General features: G+C 40.0%; 1 protein-coding gene across 1 annotated transcript in view; it reads right to left on the bottom strand.

Moving 5' to 3' along the window:
- FAF1 (Fas associated factor 1) overlaps nucleotides 1-27,563 on the bottom strand; it is a 152,780-nt gene extending 125,217 nt beyond the window's left edge. Inside the window, exons 1-2 of the mRNA XM_041421439.1 lie at nucleotides 26,685-27,563; nucleotides 10,057-10,125 (exon numbers count right to left, since the gene is read on the bottom strand). Of these exons, the coding sequence (XP_041277373.1) occupies nucleotides 10,057-10,125; nucleotides 26,685-26,729 (114 nt within the window). The 5' untranslated portion in view covers nucleotides 26,730-27,563. The remainder of the gene's footprint in view (nucleotides 1-10,056; nucleotides 10,126-26,684) is intronic.
- Nucleotides 27,564-27,744: the final 181 nt, after the last annotated feature.

The following is a 27,744-nucleotide window of genomic DNA, read 5'->3' as shown; positions in this document are numbered from 1 at the left end:
AGGGTTTTTTTAAAAAGAAAGGAAACAAAACCCAAAACTGAAAAAATATTATCCAAAATGAGGAAAAGCAACAAACTAAATGATAAACAAAAGCATTAGTGAGACAAAGCATCCATGAAAGTACTGAAAAAGCAAGAGTGAACTTCAAACTGCTTCCAAACCACAAATCTAAGTGACAAAGGAACATATTTTCACATGCAACAGTAAAGCAAAACAGAAGTGCACAGGTTTATTAGTTCCTTTTGAGCAAAGAAGTATTTCTTAAAATGAAACTAACTCCCAGGGCTCTGCCCTGGAATATGCAAATATTCCAGTAATAACAGTAACTGTTTTGAAATCATGCTCTTCTAATAATTTTCTTTTTTGCAAATAGTGATTTTTAACAGAACTGGTAATAATGGGTACTGGCAGGTACAGACACATCAAAACATTTGTTCTGACCTTCATACTGTGATTTTGGGAAACTGGATAAAAAGCAAGACCATGCACAGACTTCTCTTGCAATCAGTTTACAACAATAAGAAAGTTGAAAATTCAGAATAAACAGCAGAAGTTTTAGTAACTGGTGCTGACAAAAACATCCTGTAAGTATTAGACAAATATAGCAGTCAATGTGGATTAATACAACAAGGGTTTCGTGAAACCAGCTGTGTTAATTACCAACCAACGTTTCTTTCTGCCCCAAGACATCCAGATCGGACCCTGAGATTCCCAAGCAGAGGAATGTGGCTTCTGAACAGCTTTATCCAACTACCAAATCTCATCTGTTCTAAGCAAGTCTGAGATGTGTACTCTAAACAAGAAATTCCACAAAACCTTCTGCAGAAATACCAATCGCTTTAACCAGAAAGAGGTTTTTTACAAACAAGATCACCTTACTGCACACACAGCTACTTTGAAACCATTACTTTCAGAGGTTACAAAAAATTGACTGCTAAGAGTTTAAGTAATAAAAAATATTATTCCATTTAGGTTTTTTAATTAATTCAGTAATATTTAAATAACAAAATTGCTAATTGTGCCTCAGTAGTAAGAGAAGCAATCTCTACCTGTGTTATTTTTGGCAGGTTTTTCAAGGCAAAGGAATGACTCAGCTTTTTCCTGTAGCTTATGTTATACTTGCTGGCATCTCCCCAGCTTTGCAAGTCTCAAAAGTATTTCCAAGTGCTAGACGTGAAGTTACACCCACAAAGTTTATACAGAATGACAACATTTGTCCCCATCGTGGTTAAAATTTAACCAAAAACCGTAATTGAACTACAATGAAATGTCTTCTATGCATTCTGCTTTATTTCAGCTTGCTTTCTTTACAACAAATATACTTCATGAAAAGCTGCAAAACAATAGAATTGCTAATAAAGCAAAAAATTAACATTTCATCAAAAAATGCCACATGAATACATTCATACAGATGATTCACTTCATCAGCAAGAGAGCACGCGTTGAAATAGTTTACAATTAGCACTCTAGATGTGGTTTCCCATTTCTCCCTACATCTTTGGTGGCTTCAGCAAATTTTTTCCTGTGACTCCTACAACATGCCTAAATGCACTAGGAAGCCTTTCAGCAGTTAGATATCCTTCTAAAATTCTGAGGAAAAAAAAAAACCCACTACATTTTCCAGACTTCCTTAATTCTGTGTTGTCACTGCCTAATTCCCCCGACAAAGTGCAACGGAAATAAAAAATTCATAACTGAATGTGTTTTCTTGGCATAGTGAAAGTAAAGAACACGTACAGATTTCTAAGAAGCTTAAGGATCAGCACGTACCTGAGCTGACTGTAGCTCAGCAGGAATAAAGGAAAATAATCTACTCTCAACAACCCATTCAAAACTCATTCACATAGAAAGGGAAAGTAGCCCATGAGGTGTCTCTGCTTTGACACACATACAGGTACCTCTGCCTTAGTCATGAATGTCTCAACTTTGACATTAATGCTGCTTCACCTTCTGAAAGAAAGGAATGCTCAATACCAAAACATATTTTATTACTCCTTAAAACATCAATAGATAGAAAGCAGTAGAGTCAGATAAATCAAAAGCTATGCCTTGATATGAATATTGGAAAATGTTCTGAACTCCCATATTTTTACCCCTCTCCTAATAATTTTATGTAAATTTGAATGGCAATGCTAAAATGCGAAGTTTAGGAATCAGCCACCTCATGACAATATATTTTTTGTTCAGTTATATTAAAAAAAAAGTGGGGTTTTTTAGTCATTCATTGTAATATACTAGTTCTTAGAAAGAACCACCAGGGAAGAAATTTCAGGACACAAGAACTCAGGACACAAAAAGTCATAGAAGTACTGCCAAAAGCCTAAGGCCCCTTCGCTGAAAAGCCATAATAATATGAAATATCAACAGTGTTCCAATGACCCCAGCAGTAGTCAGCCAACTGCCTAATCACTAATCCATAATTAAAAAAAAATAATTATGCAAGATTTAGCTTAAAAGTTTGGAAAGCAGAAAATCCCAAGATGAAGTATGTAACCTTCAAGTTGTCTCAGTATTTCTCCAACAGCCAGTGCTGTACTGCTAGAGGGACAGCAACCCAGGACAGGCTAAGGAGAGTTCATTGAAATAAAACTAGAAACTGCTCAGATATCCAATAGCATTGTAAGTATATAAATTCTTAAGACACTCTGCTTTGAAAGTCTGATGGCTCTAGATTGCTCCTAGCTTTTGTGGTAAAAATTTTCACAAGTAACATTCACTTCCAAAATAGCCACAGCACTGGCACAGATGCTGTTCTTAAATAATTTACTTAGTTTTTCTCCTACTCACACAGTCCCAACATGACTCAATGACAGACTAAACACTTGTCAAACACGTGTTTATAAGATGTGTGCAATTTTTAGTTCAACTAAATAGGTCACAGTCACAGGGTAATAAACTACAGATACCTCATACCAGCCAATTCACTATGAGTATATTCTAGAAATTTGTTCTGAAATTTGAATGTCTCAGGACAAATGAACGCTAAGCAATCTTCACAGAAAACTACCAATAAGAGGTAGCACCTCTAAAAAAAGTATTTGTAAAAACTGTGGTAGGTGGGTGATGCATCCATGGAGCTCCAGCAGTACTAAGGGATCTCAGGTGCTGCTTTTTGTTTATTCTCAGAACACAAAAGTCTCTGTTAAAAGAGACAAGAGTCTTTTACCATGAACAGAAATCTAAATATATTAGTCCCATTGCTTGTTTGATCACTGTACAAGAAAAACTTGAGGTTATTTCTTAAGTAACTAAAACTCTAAATTATTTAAGTAACTAAATTCCATCTGTTATTTGAAAAGGAGAGACAAAATTTACATTTTACTTTACCATATTGCCAGCAAAGCTTTACCTAAAAATCTTCTCCACTCTCTTTCTGGTCAGAAAGAGAACTAAAATTTCATATACATTGTCCCAGCAACAAAATACAGCCACAAAATACATAATTCACAACCCCTTTGTTACCTTCACATGAATAAAGCAGTTTTTTGGGGGTTGCTTTGAGGGTTTTTTAAAATGGATGAATGAGCATACAGCTATGTGGAAAGTCATACCACGATTACAACTGCCTACAGACCCACACATTTCATATAACCTTCCATGAAAGAAATACATTAAAAGGAAATGTGTTTTACCAAAGATTAAGGCATTTGAAAGAAAGTAAAAACAATGAATTTAATACTATTTTTAAGAATCAACAACTCATCTGTGCTACCACCCAGCTGCATAAAATACACAGCATCCATCTGAGCTTACTCCAAGACACACAAATGTCACTTTGAAAGCTGCAAAACGCTGGAAATATGGAGAATGAGAAATACAAAAATTTTTGCAAGCAGGGATCCCATATTTAACAGAAAATACATTAAAGACTTCCAAAGGGAATTTCTATAGTCCTTTGTAAAAGACAAGTTCATATACAATTGTGTCCTACAAGGAAAGATTCATGCTGCAGTTGAACATACAAAAAAACCCGCAACTCCTGAATTTCCTAGAGAACAGGCACCATATGCCCATGGGATGCCTGCACCAGTGGGATGCCCAGCCACCAACCCTCCTTGGGATTATTTAACTCAGGGCTTCCTTCTTCCTTCCCTCTGCTGGCAGGAGGGTTTTGAATGGTGGACAGGCTCCTCACTGCAGTAACAGTGAGAATAAACCTGCTGAGCTGACAAGAACATGTTCCACAGGACACCCAGATCCACAAGAGAACACCTGTCTCAAACAAAACTTTAAATTTTCCTGGAAAAAAAAAAAAAATATGCAAACCTCAGCTTCCAGTAGGCAGATGTGACTGTTCATCTGACCACAGGGAGAATGTTATTAATACACAGACAAGCCCGTGTTCCCAACAGTGAAAATCCCTCAGATTTAGTCCTAATGAGAGGAACATACCCTGAACATCTCACTTGCCCCGTTTGAGTACTGTCAAATCTGTGCCATATTCAGTATGCAATTCTAAAGTAAAGAAAATAGCAGGTCAGCAATACAAAATCAAAGGGCCAGTGTGATGAACACCATGGCCACAAAGTGCAGTCCTGGTTCCCAGCCACTGAAACGCAGCCTTGCAATGCAACAGGAGAGCTGCTGAACACAGGACATAAACATACACTGAACACTGCCCCACATTTAAGGAAAAGAGAGGGCTGTGTGCCAAACTCAGATTAATCACCTAGTTTCTGGAGGCAGACTAATTGAAATCAATCAAAATAACACAGAGAGAGAGACCACATCAAAGCTGTAGCAGAGCCAGAAGACAAAAGACAATCTAAGTGTATCAGTTTTTCCTGCTCGGACTGAAATTTGCTACACCCTATAACAAAAGGATTGTTACTGGTTAGAGCACTGGAAGATACAAATAACAGATTGCTGATAACTGTCAAGAGCCCATTCTTTGCCAGGCCCACCTAAATGGGCACCTCCAAGAGAAATAAAAAATTGCCAAGTCCTACCTGATTTTTCTCAGTTCAATTTTTTTGTCTGTTTGGTTACTATTTTCCAAAAGACATTACATAGATGTAAATAGACATACAAAATTGGTACTTTGAGTAAAAAAAATCCTGTTTGGCAAATATTATTTTCCAAGAAGTTTACAAGCAATATGCAAAAAAACCTCCATCTGTCTAAGCTATCCATTTAAAGTTCTAGTTGAGAGTTGAAGCTTTATAAAAACAGATGTTCAAAATATACAATTTTTCCTTCCAAGATAGAGAATCACTTCTTGTCAGGTGATTCTTGGAACCTGAGTATGACAGGACCTGCAAGTCATCCCATCTCCAGGAGCATTAAACTGCTGGTTTTACTGAAGTTATACTGTGCCTTGGATCCTCTACCAGAATATAGAATAATCAAGCCAAGGAGAGCAGGAAGGCACATTTTGAAAATAATGTCATTATTTTGAAGGTCATTTTGAAAATAAAAAAAGGGAGGGGGTTATATACATGCAATCATTATACACATATTTACAAGTGAATTGAATACTGGAAAATAAACGCCCCTCTCTCCCCATTATTTTGATGAAATTTATTGTCTTCTTAAAGTAATTCTAAAAAGTACCTGTATTACAATGTTAAAAAAACAATTTTAAACCAGGGAACAGAAGTAAAAACAGAAATGGCCATCCTGGAAAAAGCAGAAAATGAAGTGTGGTGAATTCTGCTTTTCATTCAAAAATCCTGCTCTGATTACCAGTACAGAATATGAAGTCATGCTGCATATGAGGGACTTGAATTTTTCATTAAATCTGTGAAAGGCAGAGCAGAACACTTCACTTACTTTCATGCACAGATTCAAGCACTGGATCTCAAGAGAGCAAAGAGCTCTCACCTGTGTAATAATCTCACACATATAAAGGTTCACAGAGCATAAGGTCAAGTCACTAACGGGTGATTTTCCTTTAAATATGTACCATCATCAGAAGCATTTCAACAGACACACAGTTGGAATTTTTCACACTTTTATTTTATTGTTCATACATAAAGTTTAAGATGCATTTATCTGTCATTCTTACCTTCACAGGCCAAAAGAGAAGGTCAGAGTCTAAATGGGAAAACCACCAGACTTTACAACACACAGAAATTCCTAACTTCTGCTTCCTCAGATGGTAAAAATTACTTTAAATTAATAGAGCTGAAAGAAATGACACTCAGGAAATAACATACCAGCAACCCTGGGAGGCTTAAGAGAGCTGCATCCATTTATAGCAGGATGCCTGAAGAGATCATTACATTATCTATGTTGATCTTCTGTATCTCATAGAACATCTGAAACATTTCGTCGCCCAGCCTATAATAAGCCCTGTAATTAGGCTACAGTGTTCTCACACAGAAAAACCCAAAGCTGCTCTATATGCAGCAGACCACCACAAAGGCCAAGTCATATGCACCAGAGGGGAACTAATTATTGGCAAAATTAGGCTTCATGATCCCACCAAGCAGTTTTTACTGCATATTAATTCCTCTGCAGCACTCTTGTGACCAATTTTATTTTGAGCACTTGAACAAAGCCAAGCAACCAAACATTTATGAAAGACAGCTTCCCATACTGCTTCAAGCAGCTACTGCAAAACATATACAACTGCTCTGAGCACTATAAAACATATACAACTCTGAGACATTTAAATCCAGTTTATTTAGTACCCAACTCAAGATAAATCAGAGGCAGTTTATATTGTCTTAGAGTATCCCATACAGAGGATTAGAGATGAAGACTTCTAACTGGGGGTAAGTAATCTTTTAAAATTCAAAAACAGGAAGCTGATGTTTCAGTTCTAAACTGAAAAGAAAAAGGAATTCTTTTTAATTCTTAACAAAAACCAAAAGTGACTATTAGAAAAACTAAACCCAGAAAGGAGAGCCTTACACATAACCCAGGTTCAGCTTTGTTTAAAGGTAAAACCAAATGTCCAAAAGATACAGAACATAGTAACAATAATAGGAAAGATATTGGTGACATTTTAACCCTTAATACTAAATTCTAGCAAGATCAGGGGGAAAAAATGCAGGGACAAAGTAATCAGCAGGAATACTTCTCCAGTGCAAACAAAGTAATCCTCAGAAAAGCTTACACAAACACACAGTACTTGTAGCACAATGTAAGGAACTTGTTTCGTGAACCTAATAACCTCTGCTGTCTCTGCGCATTCTGATGCACTTCTCTGTCAGCCCATGTCAGTACCTACTTCTCTGTTTCTGTTTGGGATCCTTCTGCTTTCCAGCTCACCAGGGCTCCTTCTTTTGTTTGTTTTGGCTGAAGTCCCAGAGAAATAACAACACCCTTGAGCTGAGTGTCAGAGAGTTCAAGAAGCAACAGGTGCCCAAGGGAATCTTCAACCTGGGTCTTCAGCACAGCCTCTGATAATGCACAACTTTTTTTCCCCAAACAGGAACATGGAATTGAGATACAGACAGGCTGAGTGAAAAGCAAGAGTAAACATCTCTTTGAGACAAGAACTTCCGCATGTTTTTGGTTTTTCCCCCTTTTGCTGCAGGAGTGCCCCTGAACTTTGGTTGATGACATCCAAATGGGATTTGCTTAGCTTTCTACTTAGCCTCACAGAAGATTTCCTCATCAAATCATCAAATACTGACTTCAGATTTTACTTACAACATCATAGAAGTAAAGGTATCGACATCTAAAAGCCTCTGAATCAGATGCAGAAAATGAAGTGAAATTAGAGAAAAAAGAAATTGTGTTCTTCCCATTTACCTAACACTGGGGGCCAAAGGATGGCAGAGGAGCCCTTAACAAAATCATCATTACTTCACTACTGTCTTCAAGCTTGGTGGTTTTCCTCAGAAATCAAAAATAAGTTTTGCACTGAGTTGAATGACATATTTAGTGCCAAACTAAAGGATTTCTTTAGTTTTTCATCTCAGCAAAAACAACTAAAACTAACTCTCCCCAATTCCTAGGCACTGAACCTGTACTTGACTATTGAATTTAAGGTATTAAAAAAACCCAACCAAAAAAAAAGAAAAAAGAAAACCAACCACAAAACCACACGTGGATCATGCACTTTTAATTCCAAAATACAAAATGCTACATTTCTCTTAAGTCTTGAGCCTTTCCTCAAGTTTTTCTGAAATGCTAAAAACCCTTGCTTAACAGACATAGTTGATTCTCTCACACCCCAGGAACTCCCTTTCTTCACTCTTCTCTTCCTTCATTCTTTGGCTTCTACCTCCTTGTTAGATTAGCAGGATTTGACTTTCACTCCCACTCCCTTTTTTATTCAAAGGCTGCTTTGAATAAAAATGAGCCAGTGTCCTGTTAATGACAGCCCCTTAGGGCATCTCCTTCACTTACAGTCTCCTCAACAGTATTTTTTTTTCTTCTGCGACTTACCATTTCCTCTTCATGGACATACCTCTCATTCACAGTGTCCTGTTAATGACAGCCCCTTAGGGCATCTCCTTCACTTACAGTCTCCTCAACAGTATTTTTTTTTTCTTCTGCAACTTACCATTTCCTCTTCATAGACATACCTCTCATTCTTCTTCTGCCTAGTTTCAAAAATTATGTACCTTTCTCAAGTACCTCTTGCATTCCTAATTTTTTATCCTTTCTTACTTTTTTTTTTATGCCTTTTTTAAGCTTGCACATTTGGGTCATTACTTCTTTCCTCTCTACATTCTACTTCTAGATCATCTAGTAATCAATAATAAAATTAAGCATTTAAAGGTGTTCTCATAGCTTTAGAAACTTCACTCTGCTTTCTGCTCATTCTGGAGTCTCAGAAGAGACTTATTTGTTCTGACCATTTTTCATGGCACTTCTCTCATTCAACCCAACCTGTTGGCCATTTATTGTAATGCACACAATTTACAAATCCCCCAAACCACATCCAACAGATCTAATGGATTGTACTGGAAACTTCACAACCTGAACAGAATGCACAAGGCTGCTCCTTGCCTTCCAGCAAACACTTGAATTTTCAAAAGAGCTCATGCCATGTCACTACTATGACACAAGATGTTTTAACTCCAACACTCAACACACATCTGGGTTTTTCTGTTTGAAGCCACTGATGACAGACACTCCCTTCTGCTCACTGTTGTCTCACTTCTGCTCATACCTTGACATGTTGCAAAATAAAGACTGCATTCATTTTAACACATTAGTTTCAAGTGTTGGGAGTTTGTACTTGTTTTCTACAATAGGTTACAGTTGAAAGTATATCTGTAGCCAATTTTGGAAATCAAATTTTTTTATAACTTTCTGATATTTTGGACTGGTCCAAAGGTCACTCATTTGGAAAAGAGGAAAAAAAAATAAAAAAAGGAGGAAATAAAATGTTTTACAGTTGAAAGGAAGACCACTCACTTTTTAATGACATTTGTGTAGTTTACACTTCTAAACTTTAAGAAATTGGATTAATAGCTTCTTTATTTACTAATCCTATGTAGAGTCTTAAAACACCTAAGACTACTTTTCTTGGTTTTATTGGTTTCCTCCTACTTGCCTGCACGCTGAACCTTGTTGAAAAATAGATTTTTCAGGATGACTGCTTGCTGGGTTTTTTGTTTGTACTTAATGGTGTCTGGAAAGCACAAAATCTAAATAAAGTTATGGCTTTAATCATAATTCTGACTCAATTCTGCACAACCACAAACAACAGAAGAACAACAATCCTAATTTTAAATTAAAAGCACATGAAAATTTGAAAAAGTTGTTTTATCTTCCATTTCGTCCACAGGAAGGCAAATCCTCAAAAACCCGCGTGTGTACACACAGGTCTTCTAAAAACACAACCCTTCATAACACTTCTTACAAAATGAAGCCAAGAGGAAACTGAACACAATATGAAACATGGCTTTAGAGGACAAGAAAAGAAAAAAGCCTGAAGACAATCACAGCAGAGCAGGGTTTGTTAACTCAGGATCACATTTACTTGGAGATGAGGCTTTAACAGACCAGAAACAGTCTGCACATAACAGCCTGTTTGTCCCAGCCACCAGACACCCCCAAATTTGAAATAAAGCTACCAGCTGTCTTAGCAAGATGCCATGTCACTGTTTGTGGGGTTGATCTATGAAGTCATTTTCTTAGAATACTTACCACTAAATCCCAGTTATTTTGTTCAAGCAACGTTATAGCTTCATCAATATTTTCAATACCAGTACAGGCCTAAAAATAAAAAGAAGCAGTAAACAGAATTAAAAGCATTGATCAAAATCAGGGTATTAATACTTATAATTCAATTAATTTCAGCAGGATGACAGGAAAAGTATAGGTTTTCCCTTTCTATTACAAAAGGATAATCCAGAAATCAGACTTCAAGTTTTAAACACCAAACATTTAGATATAATTCCCTGTTCCACCAGAGGACTCTTGTGTAACCTTGAGCAGGCAATCTAGGGAAGCAAGACCAAGTAGTTATTTGTAAAAGTAGGACAACAGTGCTGTCCCATAAAGGTGTTTTACCTTCAAAACTATGAAGCACTCATACAACTTTAAAAGGGAGCACAAAAAACCTTGAAGTTCTAGCCTGTACTCTGGCTTTACCTAGTTCAAGAAATCTAACACAATAGCATTTTTAAGGCAGTGTTAACCCTCATAAAACCCTATTTTGAACTGAGCTTAGTTCCAAACACAAGAGCACCCCTACTCAGCAAAAACTGAGATGCAGCAACCTGCTGCCTTTTTTTGATACCCAGACCTTTGCCACTATTCAACTTCAGCAGGCAGTGCATTGCTGTATTCATTCTGCCATATATTTGCCACCATTCACATTGAAGCATATCAGGTACACTTTACCAAAAAAGAAAAAAGGAAACAGCTAAGTCCCTTTCTGGAATTTATCTTTCATCATAACTGTATTCAAACATACAAGAGGAGTTCAGACTTTTACAAGATCTGAAACATGATCGTGTTCCTTCTGCTCCACCACACAGTTATATAAAACTGTGGTATACAAAACTGCATCCAAAAAATAAAAAAACAAACCTTTTAACAGTAATTATACAGAGCTAGATAGCACCAGCAAACAGATCAGTTTTCCTGATTCCCTTTATGTTGTAAGAGAAGAAGGAGGCTAAGCAGACACTTTTTTCCTTCCTAGACATAAAGAGCCATCATCAGGTCATGTATTTCCCAAGTTCTTTTTTCCCAATTTACAACCATGAAAACATAAAAAGAAGAAATCACAAAGAAATTCAAGGCTAATTCCCTCTTCCTAAATTCAACCCTGAAAAAACCCACACTTAACAAAGCACAACATGCAGTATGTCAAAACAAAATGGACCAGTCTGAAGGACCACAAGACGAAATTATGGAGAATTTTGCCTGCAGAGGGGAGGCAACAGTTTCTACTGCTACACAGTGCTCTATCACCACATCGATCCTCTCTGCAACAAGACAAAATTTCTTCCACTTCAGAGCATGCTGTGTTCATGCTGAATTTCACCCACTTCACATTGGGTTGCTAAAAAATACCACTTTGTTCCTCAGAAGCATCATTTTGCCTTCTTTTCCATTATTTCTTGCAGTTATTTCTGAAGTTAAAAATGGAACAAAACTTCAACACAATCCCCAGCAAATGCTTACACATTTATATACATCATGCCAAGTAGGTTTGCAGAGTACGGGGCTCCAGCTTGTCATTTCTGAAATCACAGGATGGTTCACACTGCCATCAACCTGCCACTGGAACTGATGTCAACAGATCTGCTGCAAAAAATCCTGCTTTGAGGAAAAGCTCTGCAGAAGTCTGAGATTCTGTTTACATCCCAGTGAAATACACTTAACCTGGTCATTACAGAAATGGTTACTATTTCTCGTTTGTCAGCCCTGCAAAATCTGCATGACCTTTTTAAGAATACCTTGTGTTCCAACCTACAGTAAGAACTTGACCAGCTATGTGTTGTTTTCACCCCTGGGCTGTGCAGATGAAGTTGAGGAGATGGTACCTACAATACAGGATTTAACACTGGTTTTAGTAGTCCCCTCTTTTTATCATTCCTGCAGCTCTGCTGACTTGCCACTGTCCTCTTTTAGCCCATACTAACTGCAAATCAATTCAGCTCACTTTGGCATATTCTCATTTTGAGATAAACTAAACAAAATTAGTTTATCCTTCTGCCAGAGAACACAGTGAAAGGAGTTAACTCATCCCAGTGAGGGCAGAGTAATTAAACAGCTAATTCACCTGGTGTCTGCATCCTTCCTGAATAATCTTTCTGGTGATTTACAATGTAAAATAGAAGCCTGCTCTTGGTCACTTAGCAATGCAGAGTCACTGGGTAAAAAGAACAGACAGGTGTAAACACCAGCTGAAAATAAAAATCACCAGAATTCTTAATAGCCAATACCAGCATTTTTGGTTAAAATCTTTGCACCATTTTTACAGTCCTAATATTTTACTTTGAGGAGTTTTTAAACAAAGATTTCACTTTCCAGACGGATCATTTTTGCTAGTTGTCAATGAAACAGAAAATAAACATTTCAGAATTGCACCAGGAAAGAATGAGTGCTACTTATCAATGTAATCATAAAAGAGACATTCCCAGATCTTCAACACACTGTTAATGTCAGAGTTGCAGCAAATTAAGATTATTTAGAATCTTATTATACTTCAGTATTTCAGTGTTCAAATACTACATACTACAACTTACAAATCTTTGTATCAAGTCAAAAGCCATCAGTGAGACCAAAAATCCCCAGCAACCAAAAGCTAAAGCTGCTTCCTTGTCATGACCTGCATCATGCCATGCAAGATAAACTAAAGAAAATTACCCGGTTTGCATGTCTTTGATTTTCCCTAAGAAATTAAGCACACGAGACAGGCAGTCCCTCAATGGCAAGCGTGACATGACGTCAAAGGCTCTGTGGTGGCAGATCAGTCCCAGAACAACCTGGCCTGCTCCTGCCTTTGTTTTCTTTAGGGAAAGGCACACAGGAAAGCAGCAGGTTCTGTGAGCAGCACAATTAACAAAGTCTGGTTCCTCATGGATTTGCCTCTCATCCCTAATTGCAAGGGCTGATTTCAGCTTTTCCTATGGCTGGAATATTTATAAGAGCTTCTCCTAATGGACTACTTCCCATATTACCTGGCTGTATTTTCATTATATTTGGAATAGTTTCATTAGTACAAGTCCAAGGGACACCTGGCACCTTAGGCTCTATGCCTCACTTATCTAGAAAGGCACACTAGAATTCACAGGGTTTAATTATTTACAATACACAAAGATGTTTTCCTCATGTTTATTCCTTTTATTCTACCCAAGCAAGAAACAAACAGACAAAAAATTAATGGGAAAAAGAAAGTTAAATTTGTTCAGAAACAGAAGTGAAAAAACCCTTAAAAATACAGCACAGCAGATGAGCCCTAAAGACGCAAAGATGCATCTTTGAGCAAGTAAAGAGAGGGGCTGAGACTTTTTTAATTATTCACAGATTTTTATTCAGCTTTATTTTCATGAGAGACCTGCTTAACAGAAGGCATTAAATATTTTAAAAGAAAATTCCTACCTGAATACTACTAAATCTTGTTTCAGTGAACAACCAGCACATCCTCTAAGTCATCAAAAGATGAAAGAAACAAACCACCACAGAAAAGGTAAAACCTTGAAGGCTCACTGATTTGTAAAACTTTACACATCAGAAAGAAACCAAAGAACTTTTTTAGGAAGACAAAGGAGAAGAAAAGGTAGAACAAGTTCCTCCTCCTTTCTGCATTTCCTGTAAATCTAGGATATCATTTTCAGCCTTCACAGCAGCTCCAGGGACTCTAGAGTCACTTCTGTGCTTTTCCAGACCACACAAGAGGAAAACGAATGCGAAGATGAGAAAACTATTGTTGTGTGCTGAATACAAAATCAGATTCTGAAGATAAAGTTACTGAATATTAAAACAACTTTCTTAGCATCCTGTTTTTCCAGGGCAGATAAGTGTTTCCACCAGGCAGACTGAAATTTTCACATAATAAAATTTCAGTGTTCTCCACATTTTTTTTCCAGGTAGCTTCATATCCCCACAGCGATGGAGACCTTACCTTGGAATGCTTCACAGGTAACCATTAGGGTGCTATCCTTGCATAGTAACATTAACCTTAATAAAAGAAGCAAAGTAGTTACTGAGGAAATAATTCAACAGGAAAGAAGTTGTGAGGGCAGACAGACTCCAAGGCATTTGAGGCAAACCTAGGAGCTGCTTCCAGAAAGCTGTAATCCAGGATGCCAGACTGGCTCTCCTAAATCCCTTGCAGGGTGGTCTGACCCCAGCAGCTGTAACAGCTGGATGTGTGTTTTGAGACCCTCTGAGACACCCCACCCCAAGAGCCCAGGCTCCAACCCACCTCCACAGCCCAGGGAAGCAGCTGCCTTCCCCATCTGGCAGCAGCTGCTCCCCGGCACCTGCTGCAGGATGCAGGCAGTTGTTCCATGGCAGAGCTGGAAGAGCCAACTGCTGCTGCCAGCACAGAGCCAGGCTGTTCCTGCAGGGCTGATCCTGCAGGGTGATCCTGCAGCAGGGCTGGAGAGCAGCAGCAGCTGCTGACGCTCACACACACTCACACTGCTGCCCCTTGCAGCTGCTGCACAGGAGCTGGCAGCACATGGCATTTGGCAGCAAGGCAGGATGTCTCTCACCTGTGACACCATTCCCCTTCCGGCCAAGGTAAAATGCAGCAGGCAAAGTATCCAAAAGGCCACTTTTGGCCCAACAGCAGTAGCTGGATATGGAGGACTAAGTCTCAACATCCCTTTTGAACAATTCCATACTTTCTTTGGATACTAACAGTAGCTGTATTTTCTCCAAAAAAGGGACCATCTAACCCAAACTAGGCCTAGAACATTTTGTACAACAGGTTCAGTCCCATTAAAACCAGGCAGACAGACAGCTGGGAATTACACTGGGTACCACTTGCTTCTGTAACAGTCAGATGAAAAATAAAATAATCCGTAGCTCAGTCCATCATTTCAATGTTTAGACAAATGCTACAATGCCCAAAGAAACAACTGCATGAAGGCACCAAAAGATTCAACTGGATTGCCTAGGAAGAAAATCTTTCACCCTCTGGGATCTCCTACAAAAGCTCAGGAAGTCAGCATTAACACACCTGCAAGTGCACAGACAACACCCAGAAGTACTTACTTTTGAAAGCACCAAATAAATTTTTATCACTAGATAGAGCACGGCAGCTAGAGTGAACTCTATTCCATAAAGATATATGAGGTTTTCAAGAGACATAAGAAATGCTGCCAAAGAACATATATTGTCAAAAATCAATTCACTATCCCTTGGGTAATTTACTCCTCAAAAATTGAGAGAGACTAAGAGCATGGAAAACTCTTTGAGTCCAAGGCACAAACCTGCTCAGAAGGACAGATGAATTACCCAGATCAGCAGCTTAAAAACAACAAACCACTCAGAGCTGTTCTGACTAGCATTTGAGCTATAGCAAAGGATATCTCCTTGCATATTTCCTGTGTAAAAGAACCAAGATTTACCTTACTGTTTTATTTACCTCTTCAATTACAACCAGACAGTTCACAGACACACTTCAACTCCCTGCCAGGTTTTGCATATCTCCAAAGACAGGGAGTCTACAGCCTCTGTGGGCATTTTGTTCCAGTGCTTTACCACCTTCACTGAGAATTGTTTTTCTTTATATTTAATTATAATTTCCCAAGCTGTAACCTATATCCACTGCCTTTCACCCTCAGACTCCAACTCCAAGAGAAATTTGATTCTGTATTGTCTGTTATCACCCACTGTACAACTGAGACAGCAACCAGATCCTCCTGCAGCCTCCTCTCTCCCAGGCTACACAAAGCCAGCTCCCTTAACATCACCTTTCACACAAAAATGCTCCAGCCTCCTCCCTTCCTAGGTAACCCTTCACTGGACTTGCTCTGCTTTGTCAGTGGAGTGACTGATAGTGAACCCAGTACTCCTGGCAGCAGCGGTGTCACCTGTACAATGACAAAGAATGGCCTCCCTCAGGCTCCTGGAACACTTGTACAGCCCACTAAGTGGGTACTGCTTCTAGAAAAATCCTTAAGTTCCCTTTCCAAGCATTCCTAACAAAAATCAGATTTCTGGATGGAAGATTTTTAAACAATCCTGAATTTCCTCTTTCTAGAGCAGCTTCTTTTTCCCATCTATTATGAGAATTGCTCAGTAATCAAGGATAATTATCAAGTCTATGAAGAACCAAGGCTAGCTCCAGATTGTATCAGCTAGAAATCCACTCAAACCTAGAAAGATTTAGGATACTAATTCACCCATGAGATGTTAATAAGTCGGAAAATTTTCTTTAAATTCACACACATACTGCTGCAATGGTGATTACTTCAAAGCTACTGAAACAAAGTGTAACACTTCTTCCCCCGAAACAGGAAAAGTTAAGCCAATATGCCTAGCCAAGCAAGTAAAGGCTTTAGTACCATAATATCAAATTTATGATGCCTGTGGAACTCCCTTCTGGGCTATCAAGAGATGCAGCACATTCAGACACTCACAATTGAGATTTTTTGGTACCCCAGTTCTCCTCATCCCAGAGTCCCACCAGAATCAGGATCACATCCACAGACTTCATCAGCTCCACCCCTCTGTGGCATCCCTGCTCATTCTAACCCTGCAACAACCCTACCAGTGTATCGAGACTGTTCTAAATATGAGTCATCCGTGGTTATGAAATTAACTTTTACTTCTGTTTCAGACAAACACTTAAAAAACAACATCCAGGCATATCGACCAAGACACAGACTGAAAGGTCACCTACTGCAAGCATCTAACTGAAGAGATAACAATGCTTCTCTGGTTTTTTTCATAACTCAGAAGACCATCTGGTAAAAATAAAGCAGATTCACCAGCTGTTTGTTTAGCAAAAACAAGCTAATTTACTTACCAGCATCAGAAATCAAGAAAGGGTTTTAGGCAAATATGCCAGAATAAAGTTTGCCCAACGCATTTCAACTCCCACACCCAACTATTTACAAGTTTCATCATTCTCCTATTTGAGCATCCCCTTAAGCAAAGCGAGGTGGGGAAGGAAGGGGGGAGAAGGAAAAATAGTATTTATGAAGGTCACAGAAGACATTTCAACCTGTAGCTACCAAGCAGACAGGAGTGAACTTTGCCCACACTCTGAGATGACTGCGAGCCTTCCAAACAAAGCAAGCTGGGGACAAAGTCTAAACTGGTAGCATGAAGCTCTAACCACTTCTCAGCAGAACTAACTAACTCAGCATCACACTAACCACGTTCAAATGGATTCCAGCAGACTGTAAACTTTCTCAAGACTCTGGAGCAAATTCTGATTCCAGAATACCACGAAGACAGATCCCTAGGAAGCCCATGAGCTGAGCCAAGACATGAACTCAAGCCTCCCAAGCCCCATGCTAACACTCCAGTGTTTAAGCCACACACGTTACATACAAAGAGCAGTGGTCAAACTGAATTAAAAAATAAACCAGAAGTCAGTACCCATTAATTAGTACCCTATGCTACCAAACCCATTTGTCTTTCCTGAGGACTGAAGACAGCCTTTACCCAACAAACATGTTTTAGTTAGGATTTTCCCAAAGTTTCTGTGTTTGTTTAATATTTTTATTAAGTATGTCAGTGAAGGCAAACCCCCAAGGTTTCCTGAATCATTTTGCCCTTACAGTATCAGATAAGAAAAATTGATGGAAAGAAGAAAATAATTGTATGGGTCAAACAAACACTTGCTGCACATTTGCACTCATCTCCTTTCTCCTCATTGTCTCAAAAGCAGCAGAACTTTAAAAACAACTCAATAATAAATAAAAGCCACTTTCTAGATAAGCACACAAAGGAAGAGTACTGATCTATACAAAAGAATATTTTAGTCAGCATTTCACAAACACTCTTTTTAATTTTTTTTGAAGAACAGGATAGCAAGGAACAAACACACTCTTCAAAACCTGGAAAAGGCACTGGCATGGTTTAACTCCAGTCAGCAGCCAAGCCCCATGGAACTGCTCACTCACTGCCCTAGCAGTGGGACCAGGTAGAGAATCAGAAGGGTAAAAGCTGGAAAACTCACAGTTTGAGATAAAGACAGTCTAATAGGGAAAGCAAAAGCCACCCACATGAGCAAAACAGCACAAAGAAATAATTCCCTGCTTCCCATGGGCAGGCAGGTGTTCAGCCACCTCCAGGACAACGAGGTCCCGCCACATGTAGCGGTTACTTGGGAAGAAAAACACCAACACTCTGAAGATCCTCTCTTCCTCTTTCTTCCCCCCACTTCATACAAAGCATGATGTCATATGGTCTGAAAAATCCCTTTGGTCAGTTTGGGTCCCGTCCCAGCTGCGTCTCCTCCCAACTTCCTGTGCACCCTCAGCCCCCTTCCCAGTGTAGCAGTACAAGAAGCAGAAGAGGCCTTGGCTCTGAGCAAACTCTGCTCAGGAACAATAAAAACATCTCCTTATTATCAACTCCATGTTCAGCACAAATCCAAAGTAGAGCCCCATAACAGCCACTGGGAAGAAAATTAACTCTACCCCAGCCAAAACCAACAGGCATCCAGAGCAGGGAAACAGAACCACATTCAAACTCCAAGCACAGGTCACACCAAGAGCACAGGCCAACAAGGGCTGAAAAGAAAAGAAAAAAAAAAATCAGTTTTCTAAAGGCATTAATATTATATAAGCTTTTAAAAGCATCAGGTCAAGAAAGTCTGATGGTAAGTTAGTGGGACCAAAGGAAGAAAACAGTAAAGAAGTATTCAAAGAAGGCCAGGACATATGAGAAAAGCTACATGAATTCTGTGCACTGATACCCACTACTGAGGAACTTCGAGACCATCCTGTAACACAGATGATCTGTACAGAAAACACTCTCATCCTAAAATGTCAGCAGAGACACACACAGCAAACCATTAGATTTGTGAGAGTCCCCAGAACTCTAAAGGAACTTAAACACAAGTTTTTCACAGCAGACTCCTCTTTAAATCAGTCTTGATTAAAGGTGAAATCAACACCACATTCCCACAGTGTTGTGCTGTAAACCAGAAAGGGTTAACATTTCTACAGTTCAAATTTGACTTCTGTACTAACAAGAAACAGCACAAATTCCAATAAAGTACATAGAATAGGCTCAGTATGTACATGTATAGGACACACTGAGGAAAAGTGAACACAGCTTCTATAGAACAAACACATATCACAAAACTACTCAAATGTCCCTCAAGAACTCAGTCAGTTGAAGAACACAAGACTGACTCAAGCAGGCACAGTTTATTTCCAAAGTTTCACAACAAACTCCATCATCAAGCTTTCAAAATGCTGACTTCCAGAAACTAGGATGAGGCAAATCCATTCACATTCTGTCTCTTTCAGCTCTTTCCTAAGGACCAGCCACTGCTGTACAAGAGACATTAGGCCAGCTGGGTCTTCGATCTGAGCTGATATGGCACCTTTGGTATTTGCTCACACAAACAACCTGACCTTTAGAAAAAAAAAAATTATAGAAATGACTCAGTTTCAGTGTTCTTGTCTTTACAAATTGTTTTCCACAATAGATAAAATATGAAACTTATATAAAATAACCCAAGGGCTAACGTATTCTGTTCTAGTTTCAAAATGTCTCTTAAGAACTTCAGCTTTAATGAATTATCTTTTGAAAGCATTAACTACTGCTGTGGAACAAAGACCTGCTCAACCAGTCAGACATAGAGGACCAGTAGATGACTATTTCAATAGACTAAACAACATGTCATGCATACATGAGGGCTTTGATTTCCTCTTTGAGCAGTTTTTTTTTACAATTGCACATTAACTAGTCAACTCTAAAAAATGGGCTTAATTAGTAGGTATCAATCCAGCCAGTAAGAATGTCATTTCCTTACACCCAAATAATGAGGGACGAGTAAAATGTTAGGTACTTCCCCAGGCCTTTTATTCTAGTTCCTACAGTAGTTAAAGGAAAGGACTCATCTAATGGCTGCCCCACATATGCACAAATTTATTCACTGACTAGAAAAATATGAGATCCTGTCAGAGATATGCGATGTAGTTCCTTTAAAAAGCTACCTTCTACTTGTAGTATGGGAGTGTGTGAAAACTAGGCTTGCAGTGGTAACTGAACCATGAGAACTGCCCAAATACAGAGGAAAATTCTACCCTTTCAGGTTTTCCAGCTCCAACACAATATTCTCAAGATGGGAGAATCTCAAGGCCCCTTAAGACAGGTAGCAAAAGGCTCAAATGCTCATCCTCTCACACACCTCCTTCCACACAGAAATATGAACTCAGTAAGTGTAAAGTTTACTGTAAATGATCCTTGCTTACCAAGGTATATTAGCCATGTGGTATTTTCAACAAATAATTTTCACAGTATCTTTCAATGAAAGCCCATTCCTAGCCTTTGGGAGTACATATAATTAATAATTTCAATATTATAATTAGTACTGGTTGTCATGGCATTTGAAAAAGGATCCTACAGCTACCACCTCTCAATCTGTTTCAGTGACCTACTAACCCAAATACCTATATGAATGGGCTGATGGAAATGGTGACATGATTACTATGATGTGAAGAGTCTTTTCAAGGTAATTGAATGAAAAAACCAGAACAAACCTCTTTCTAAAGAAAAATTGGTGCTCCAGTGGTAAATTATTCAGGTTCCTACAGCAGGGGTGTAATGCACACAAATCATAGTCAAAGTAGCCTCTTTCTTTTCTATAAATGTCAGTTAGGATTTCTAATTAACTATCTGCCCTTACATCAGAGAAATTAACTGGCTTTTCCATAAAGAGCTATCAATGGGAACATCCAAGTTATGTTTCCAAAAGGACACCACTCTTACTCCAACTTCTTATTTCTGGCTCTGGAACCCAATTCACCTCCAGCTTAAAGGCCAGTAAATCAAATTAGCCTTGTTCTGATGAACCTGAACTTTGGGATGACAACTGAGCCTAAACATATCTAAAGAAATGAAACTCCAAAACCCCACAAGGAATAAATTAATAGAAGTGATGGCAGAAGTGACTGGTGGCAGACAGTGAAAATGGCAATAACCAAGCTAGAACACACTAAGTATGCAGTATGTTTTTATCATGTCTCTTGGCCCTAGGGCCATTTACAGCAAACAAAACCAATTGTGTTCCAAACCAAGCGGTCCAGCTACCAGTTCCAAAGGTGTCACTGACTGGGAAATGCACAAAATTATAATGTGATAAAATCCAACAAGGATTAAAAGGAATTCTAATCAAAATGCAAATTAAGAGGCCTCACAAGTATGAGCTTCAACACCCTACAGTGTCCTAAAGGCCTCTTTTTTTACACTGAAAAGCAGTCCTGTTATCTATTTTTAAATTTAACTAAAGATACAGTAACCTATACCCATTAAAACAGGTCAGGTGAAGCAGTGCAGAGCATCTGGGCACCTGACTATTAGAAACCCAGCAGAGCCCACTTTTAACTAAAGACACCCAGCAGGAGGTATGATTAAAGAAACCTGTCTATCCCAAACCCTGATTTCCAACCTCTAAAGTACTGGATTTCCTTCCAGCTACTGTGGAGAGCTCAGTTCAGCACCCACTGCACTCTACATTCTACAGAGAGGCCACACTAAAGAGAGGTTTTGCTTTGAGTAAGACTGAGGTAAGACTGAGGTTTAAGCTCAGACAAATCTGAACAAATGTACACCCAGGTATACAGGGAGACCTTCTGATGAAAACGTAGGCCTCCAAGAACTTTAAATCTTTGGAAAGTATCCTCCAGCTTATGTTTAAACTTTGACTGGAACTCTCTTCAGCAACTACCTTTTGTTCCAAATTCCCAAACACTCCACTGAACGTCTGCACAGAAAGCAAGAACAGCCCTTTCTGCCCCAGCACCTTATGACAAAACATGTCTTTTTCTTTCAGAAATCAACATTAAGGACATCCACTTTGAGATTTGTCCAGAACCCACAGTGAATGGTTTATTCTTACAGAAATGTTTGAAACACTTTCCAGCCCCCACCCTAAGTCACAGTCCAGGGCCAGAATCAAGGGTACTGACTTGAAGCTATTCCTGTATCTGCCCACCTTTTCCACCCATCAAATCTTTATACTGGCAATAAATTAAAATGACAGAAAACCTGAGCCACCATGCCAACCAGCACAGAGGAAAGCAAAGCTCACTCAGCACCCTTAAAAAAAATACAAATGTAAATTCTACACACAGACTGTTGGACAGTGAAAACTGTTCACAACTGAGATAATCTTCTAGAGGGCTGAAGCAGACAGGAACAAAAAAAACCAAACCAAACCAAAAACTTTATCTTGTCAGTTTTTTAACAGTACTGTGTTAACCTCCAGGTGAAAAGATTCTCCAGTTTCTGTAATTTCTGCCATTCCAGAAGGAAACAAGTAGATTGAATTACAATTAAATCTTCAAAAACAAACAAAACAATACATTATAAACCGATGTATCACTGTCATGGTCAATTTTATAATTTAAAACACAGTCATTTAGCATGCTTTCTCACTTTGCTGAAACTGATGGCAATGAGGCTCTTCCTTCCCATTCCCCCTTGCTCTTCCCACAAACCTGTTTTTATGAAAGAGATTGACACAAAGTTGAAGCTTGAAAAAAAAAAAAAAAGAAGACGTTTTTATACACAAGGGTGTGAATCACACAAAAGTAGTCTATTATCCAGTTTTAAAAAAATTTGGAAAAAGGAAAAAAAAGCACATACCTTGGACAAGGGTGTGAATCACACAAAAGTAGTCTATTATCCAGTTTTTAAAAAATTTGGAAAAAAAAAGCACACACCTTGATTTTACAATGAACATAGATGAAAGAGGGAAGAAGAAAACTACTAGAAATCCGTTGTCTCAATGAAAGCAAGGATTTTTGAGTTCTGTCATTCTGTCATTTCACTCTGAAATCCTCCCACCCTGACCAAATCCTGAGCTACTTATCTTTTGGTCAATGAAAAACATGAATTCTTCGTTGTCTCAATGAAAGCAAGGATTTTTGAGTTCTGTCATTCTGTCATTTCCTCTGAAACCCTGACCAAATCCTGAGCTACTTATTTTTTGGTCAATGGAAAACATGAATACTTCAAAAAATTTCCTCCTGAAGCTCCAGAGTGCCAGATATTCTTGTAATACATGGACACACAGGAGCTGGCAACCCCCACAACACTGCAACCCTTAGGCCCACTCCACATTTAGGATTGTTGTGAGGACAAGCACACAGCATGGATAAAGTGGTCCTATAGGTGGACATAACTTTACAAGGACAAAAAGATGTTCTTGCTAATTTTAGTTCCAATCCTAAGTGAAGCTGTAAAAACAAAAGCAAAAGTGCTAGCGTGCAGAAACATCAGTATCTGACACTTCTGCCAATACTCAAAGTTAAACTCTGGGAATGAAGACCAATCTATGTCAATCAAAGGAAGACCTGTGCAACTAAATTTTACAACTTAAAAAGACCTGTTTTCTTTATATCTTTATGTTTTCTTTATAGTGAAAAGTAGACCTCAAACTGCAAGAGATCATGACCATGTGAGCACCTGGGTATCCCACTGAAGATGGAAGAACACTTTGCAGTTAAACACAACAAACAACAGAACAGCTGTTAAAAAACTGGTATAAATTATGCCCTTATTTCCCCCAGTATGTGAAGTGTGTTACAGCATCACTTACCAATCCACATGCAGCTACCTTTCTGAAGAATTTACACTACTAAAACAAGCTGTTGTGCTTTTTCCTATGGAGTTTTTCCTTTATGCCAATGACACTTTGTGGAGAAGTTCTGAATTGCATTCAGTAAAAAAGCTAAAACTTGTTTGTGCACTGAACTCCACATCAGCTACTTCCACTGGAAACAATCAGGCTACTCATGTACAAAGCAAAGCTCCTGCATAATCTTTCCTAAGTGTGGGCCTAAGAAGGAAAAGTTAGGCAGGTTGCTTATACAGCCCACATGCATGAATACGTATTTTGTGCTCCCTGGGTAGCACACAGTAGCCTCATTAAAAAGGAGGGGAAAAGAAAATAATTATAAACCACACAGAACAGGCTTAAATTGTTTTGAGACATTAGGCAAAAATATTTTGGTAGATCACTCACTGTGCCTTACTCTATACTTAAAATATTTCATAAAACTACATGGGTTTGTGTGTGTGTGTGTATATATATATATATACACACATATTCAAAATACTTTTTAAAAATAAGTAATTCTCTTTAGTACCTCCAAATGCAGAAGGAACCTGTTACTACAATCAGAGCTAAAAAGAAAAAAACAAATGCAATACAAGTTCCTGTTCTAGCTGAAATCCAAGGCAAAATCTCTAATAATTCTGGAAGATACTAAATAAATCCATGAAAGCTTCACAAAAGCATCAAGCATCAGTACAATTATAATTTTTTTTTTTTTTTAATGGGGAGAAAAACCCTTTCAAGTTTCAGAAGTTTAAAGACCATTACTCTATCCCTCTTAAACACAATTTGGGAAAAGTGAGGGTGAAATGGTGATGGAAGTTTCCCTCCCAATTTAATTCACCAAAGATTAGCTGAACTAAACTACAAAGAATTGTTTTTGAAATTTCACTGTGTGCACCATTCTTCAACAAGACACCTCACATAAACATAGAAGATGGCAGCAGAACTCTGATAAATATATTTATTAAGTAAAAGGTACAGAAAATATAGAAGGGAAAATAATGCAGAATTACTTTGCACATAATGTTTTATTCTCCATTTTAAATTCTTAGTGAATTAGTTGCAAATTCCACCAAGTATTTAAAAGACCCAAAAACCTTTACTGTTTTGTAACAGTCTACAGATGCAAGGCCTAATAACGACTGACATTGTCCTTTACTAATCTGAATCTTTAACAGCATGACAATTAACAGTTCAGTACTTCAAAATCAGGTAGACACTTGATATAATCTTAAAAAGAAACACAATGAAACAGGAAAACAAAGCTGTCTGATGAAATACAAGAGGAAAATGTTTGGGTTCTTTTTGAGTAAGGATTGGTAGATGATAAAATATTTCCTGTGTCCTAGGTTCAGACACATTATGTCATCCACCCTTGATCTAAAACTGGCTTCTGTGACTCCACCACCCACCTGCAACTTTGTAATGATACTTATTTGTCTTCATTGTACCAAGCACTGCCGTTGCTCTTATACTTTTATTAATGGTTTCAAAATCCAAGCACAACAATAATGCAAAATAGCAAAAAACACCTGCAACGTGTAAAGCTGTATTGAAAATTCTATTCAACAAATAATCTTACGTTCACCAGCCACTCATTTCATCTTCTGGGATTCCTGATTGTAAGTTCAGGTAGTAATGTGGGATCCCATAAGAATCTGTTCCCACTGGTATGAATGCAGAATGGGGGTCCCAGTTTCCTTTCACACAGTGTGCTGCTCCTGGAAAAACTCCTTTGTGAAATCCCAGCCCTAAAATTGGGATGTCATCCCTTACATACACAAAAGCACCTCCAAGTACAACAAAGTAGTGTCAATATAGTAACATTTGGTGGGCATTTTAATGAATACAGGTGTAAGATATGGGGTACAGGAGGGGATGACAGCTCCCTGTTACCAGCTGGGAACTCCATGAGTTACATCAGTCAGATACCAGGTACCTTTTGCAACAGAGGAATTACTTAATTACATCATACACAGGAATTACTGTGCACACTACATCACCCTACCTGTAGCTCCAAAGAAACACACACACAGAGTGAATTGGAGGGATTACTTTTTTTTTTTTTTCTTTTCAGCTGAACGAAATAGTTTCACTGCTAACAGTCTTTTAAGAAGCTGAACATAGAGATGACAGTTTTACAAATCAATCCAAGGATATCCAGGTGCCTGCCCGTGTAAGAACAACCACTGCAAATGGACAGAGTTAAAAAAACCCGATGGATTTAAAAGCAAATATTAAAAAAGTATATTCAAATATCATCTCATTCGCTTCCCAGATGTGTTTGGCTCCCCCCATTATTTCACATGCAGATATCCTCCACTTTTTTACTTGGTCTTAGAAAAACAATATAAAACAAGCAATATACGCTCCTAAACACATCACTTTCACTTACAGGAAGACTTTATTCTGAGGATAAGATTTAGAAGTCTGAAGTTAAATTACAGCCCTTCTGTAGAGAGAGGAAAGGTAACAAACAACTTTGAAGAGGATATTCCTCCCTTCTACACAAACACGCTGCTGTTTGGAATGGGGTGGGAAGAGTTTTACCGTCATCACAACAGTCATAGGCTGAGGCAACCATGGAGTTTAGTGTTGATGCTGGAATGGAAACACCTCTGTTCAGCACTAATCTGTAGTACCAGCAAGTGATTCACTACAAACACTGTGACAAATCATGTGGACTGGTGAGTTTTGTATCCTCCCTGGCATCTGCCTCTTCCAAGGGAGCTGCCTCACAGCTGTCCCAGGGCCTGGGTGGTTGCAGAGGGTAGGAACAAGCGAAGTGGATGAAAAAGCTTTATTTTATTAATTAAAAACTGAAACTCTCTAAGTTAAAGAAGACATTTTGTCCACACACCTCGAGAGAAGAGGGCACACGCTCCCCATTTCTGACAAACAAAAAAAGAAGGAAAGCGACAGCGGAGCTTCAGAGGGTGGGCTTCACACCCACCACCCCGGACCTCCCCACAAAGAACAAGCAGCACAGCAACGAGGAGAAAGAGAAAAGCAGCGAGAGGCCACGGCTGTGTGGCGGCGGCTTGAAATTTACCTGGAAATCAGCCAATATCATTTCTCGGTCCATGTTGGACGCCATTGCAGCCAGCTGCGTCCCGGCTCTGCTCGGACCCGCGCACCTGGAGCCGCTGCCGCGGGGAGGACGGGGCAGGGTGGGAGCTCAGGAGCTCATGGAGGCGCCGCGCTGCGCTCGGGCTCCCGCGGCGCCCCCGGGCTGCCCCTGCCGGGGCCGAGGAGGGGAGGAGGCAGGAGAGCGGCGGGCCGGGCGCGGGGCCGGGAGCGGGCAGCGCTGCCTCAGCCGCTGGCCCGGGAAGGAGGAGGAGGAGGAGGAGGAGAAGAAGGAGGAGGAGGAGGAGGAGGCAGCGCCGCTCCCCGCCTGCCTCCACAGCGCCTGTGTCGCACATTTTGCCTGTCATTGAGGTCGCAAAGAGGCGCTTTGCGGCCGCCACGTGACTGCTCGCCTGTCAAGCGCTCCCGGAGCCGGGGGCGGGACCGCGCCGAGCCCGGGCCGGGACCGCCGACCCCGCGCCCGGCGGCACCGGAGCGGAGCGGGGAGCCCCGGAAACGCGCCCTGCCCGGCGCAGCGGGGCCGACACATCCTCACGTCCCTTGCCGGAGGCTGGCGGCTCCCCGGGCCCGGCCGCGGCGCGCGGTGTCCCGGCTGGGCTCCGCCGCCAGCTGCGGCCTAACGGGTCTGAGGGAACCTGGCTGCAGCCGGCCCCGGGCGGCGCGGGGAAACGCGGGCCGGTGCAGCTGCCGGGCGGAGCGCGGCCCTGCCTGTCTGTGTGGGAGCGGGGCATCCATCCCTCCATCCATCCATCTGTCCATCCACCCCTCCATCCATCCACCCACCCATCCATCTACCCATCCCTCCATCCGTCCATCCCTCCATCCATCCACCCCTCCATCCATCCGTCCATCCACCCATCCCTCCATCCGTCCATCCATCCGTCCATCCATCCACCCATCCCCCTCTCCCTCCTCTCCGTGGCCGCGCTGGTTCCGGTGCTGCAGCGGCCCCCGGCGCGGTCCCCTCCGCTCCCGGGGCCGCGGTGCCCGCCCGCTGCCCCCCGGCGCTCGGGGCAGCGCCGACA

This window comes from Onychostruthus taczanowskii, unplaced genomic scaffold, assembly GCF_017590055.1.
Source record: "Onychostruthus taczanowskii isolate IOZ18803 unplaced genomic scaffold, ASM1759005v1 scaffold7, whole genome shotgun sequence".
Lineage (NCBI taxonomy): Eukaryota > Metazoa > Chordata > Aves > Passeriformes > Passeridae > Onychostruthus > Onychostruthus taczanowskii.
This window is presented reverse-complemented; position numbering and strand designations above follow the sequence as displayed.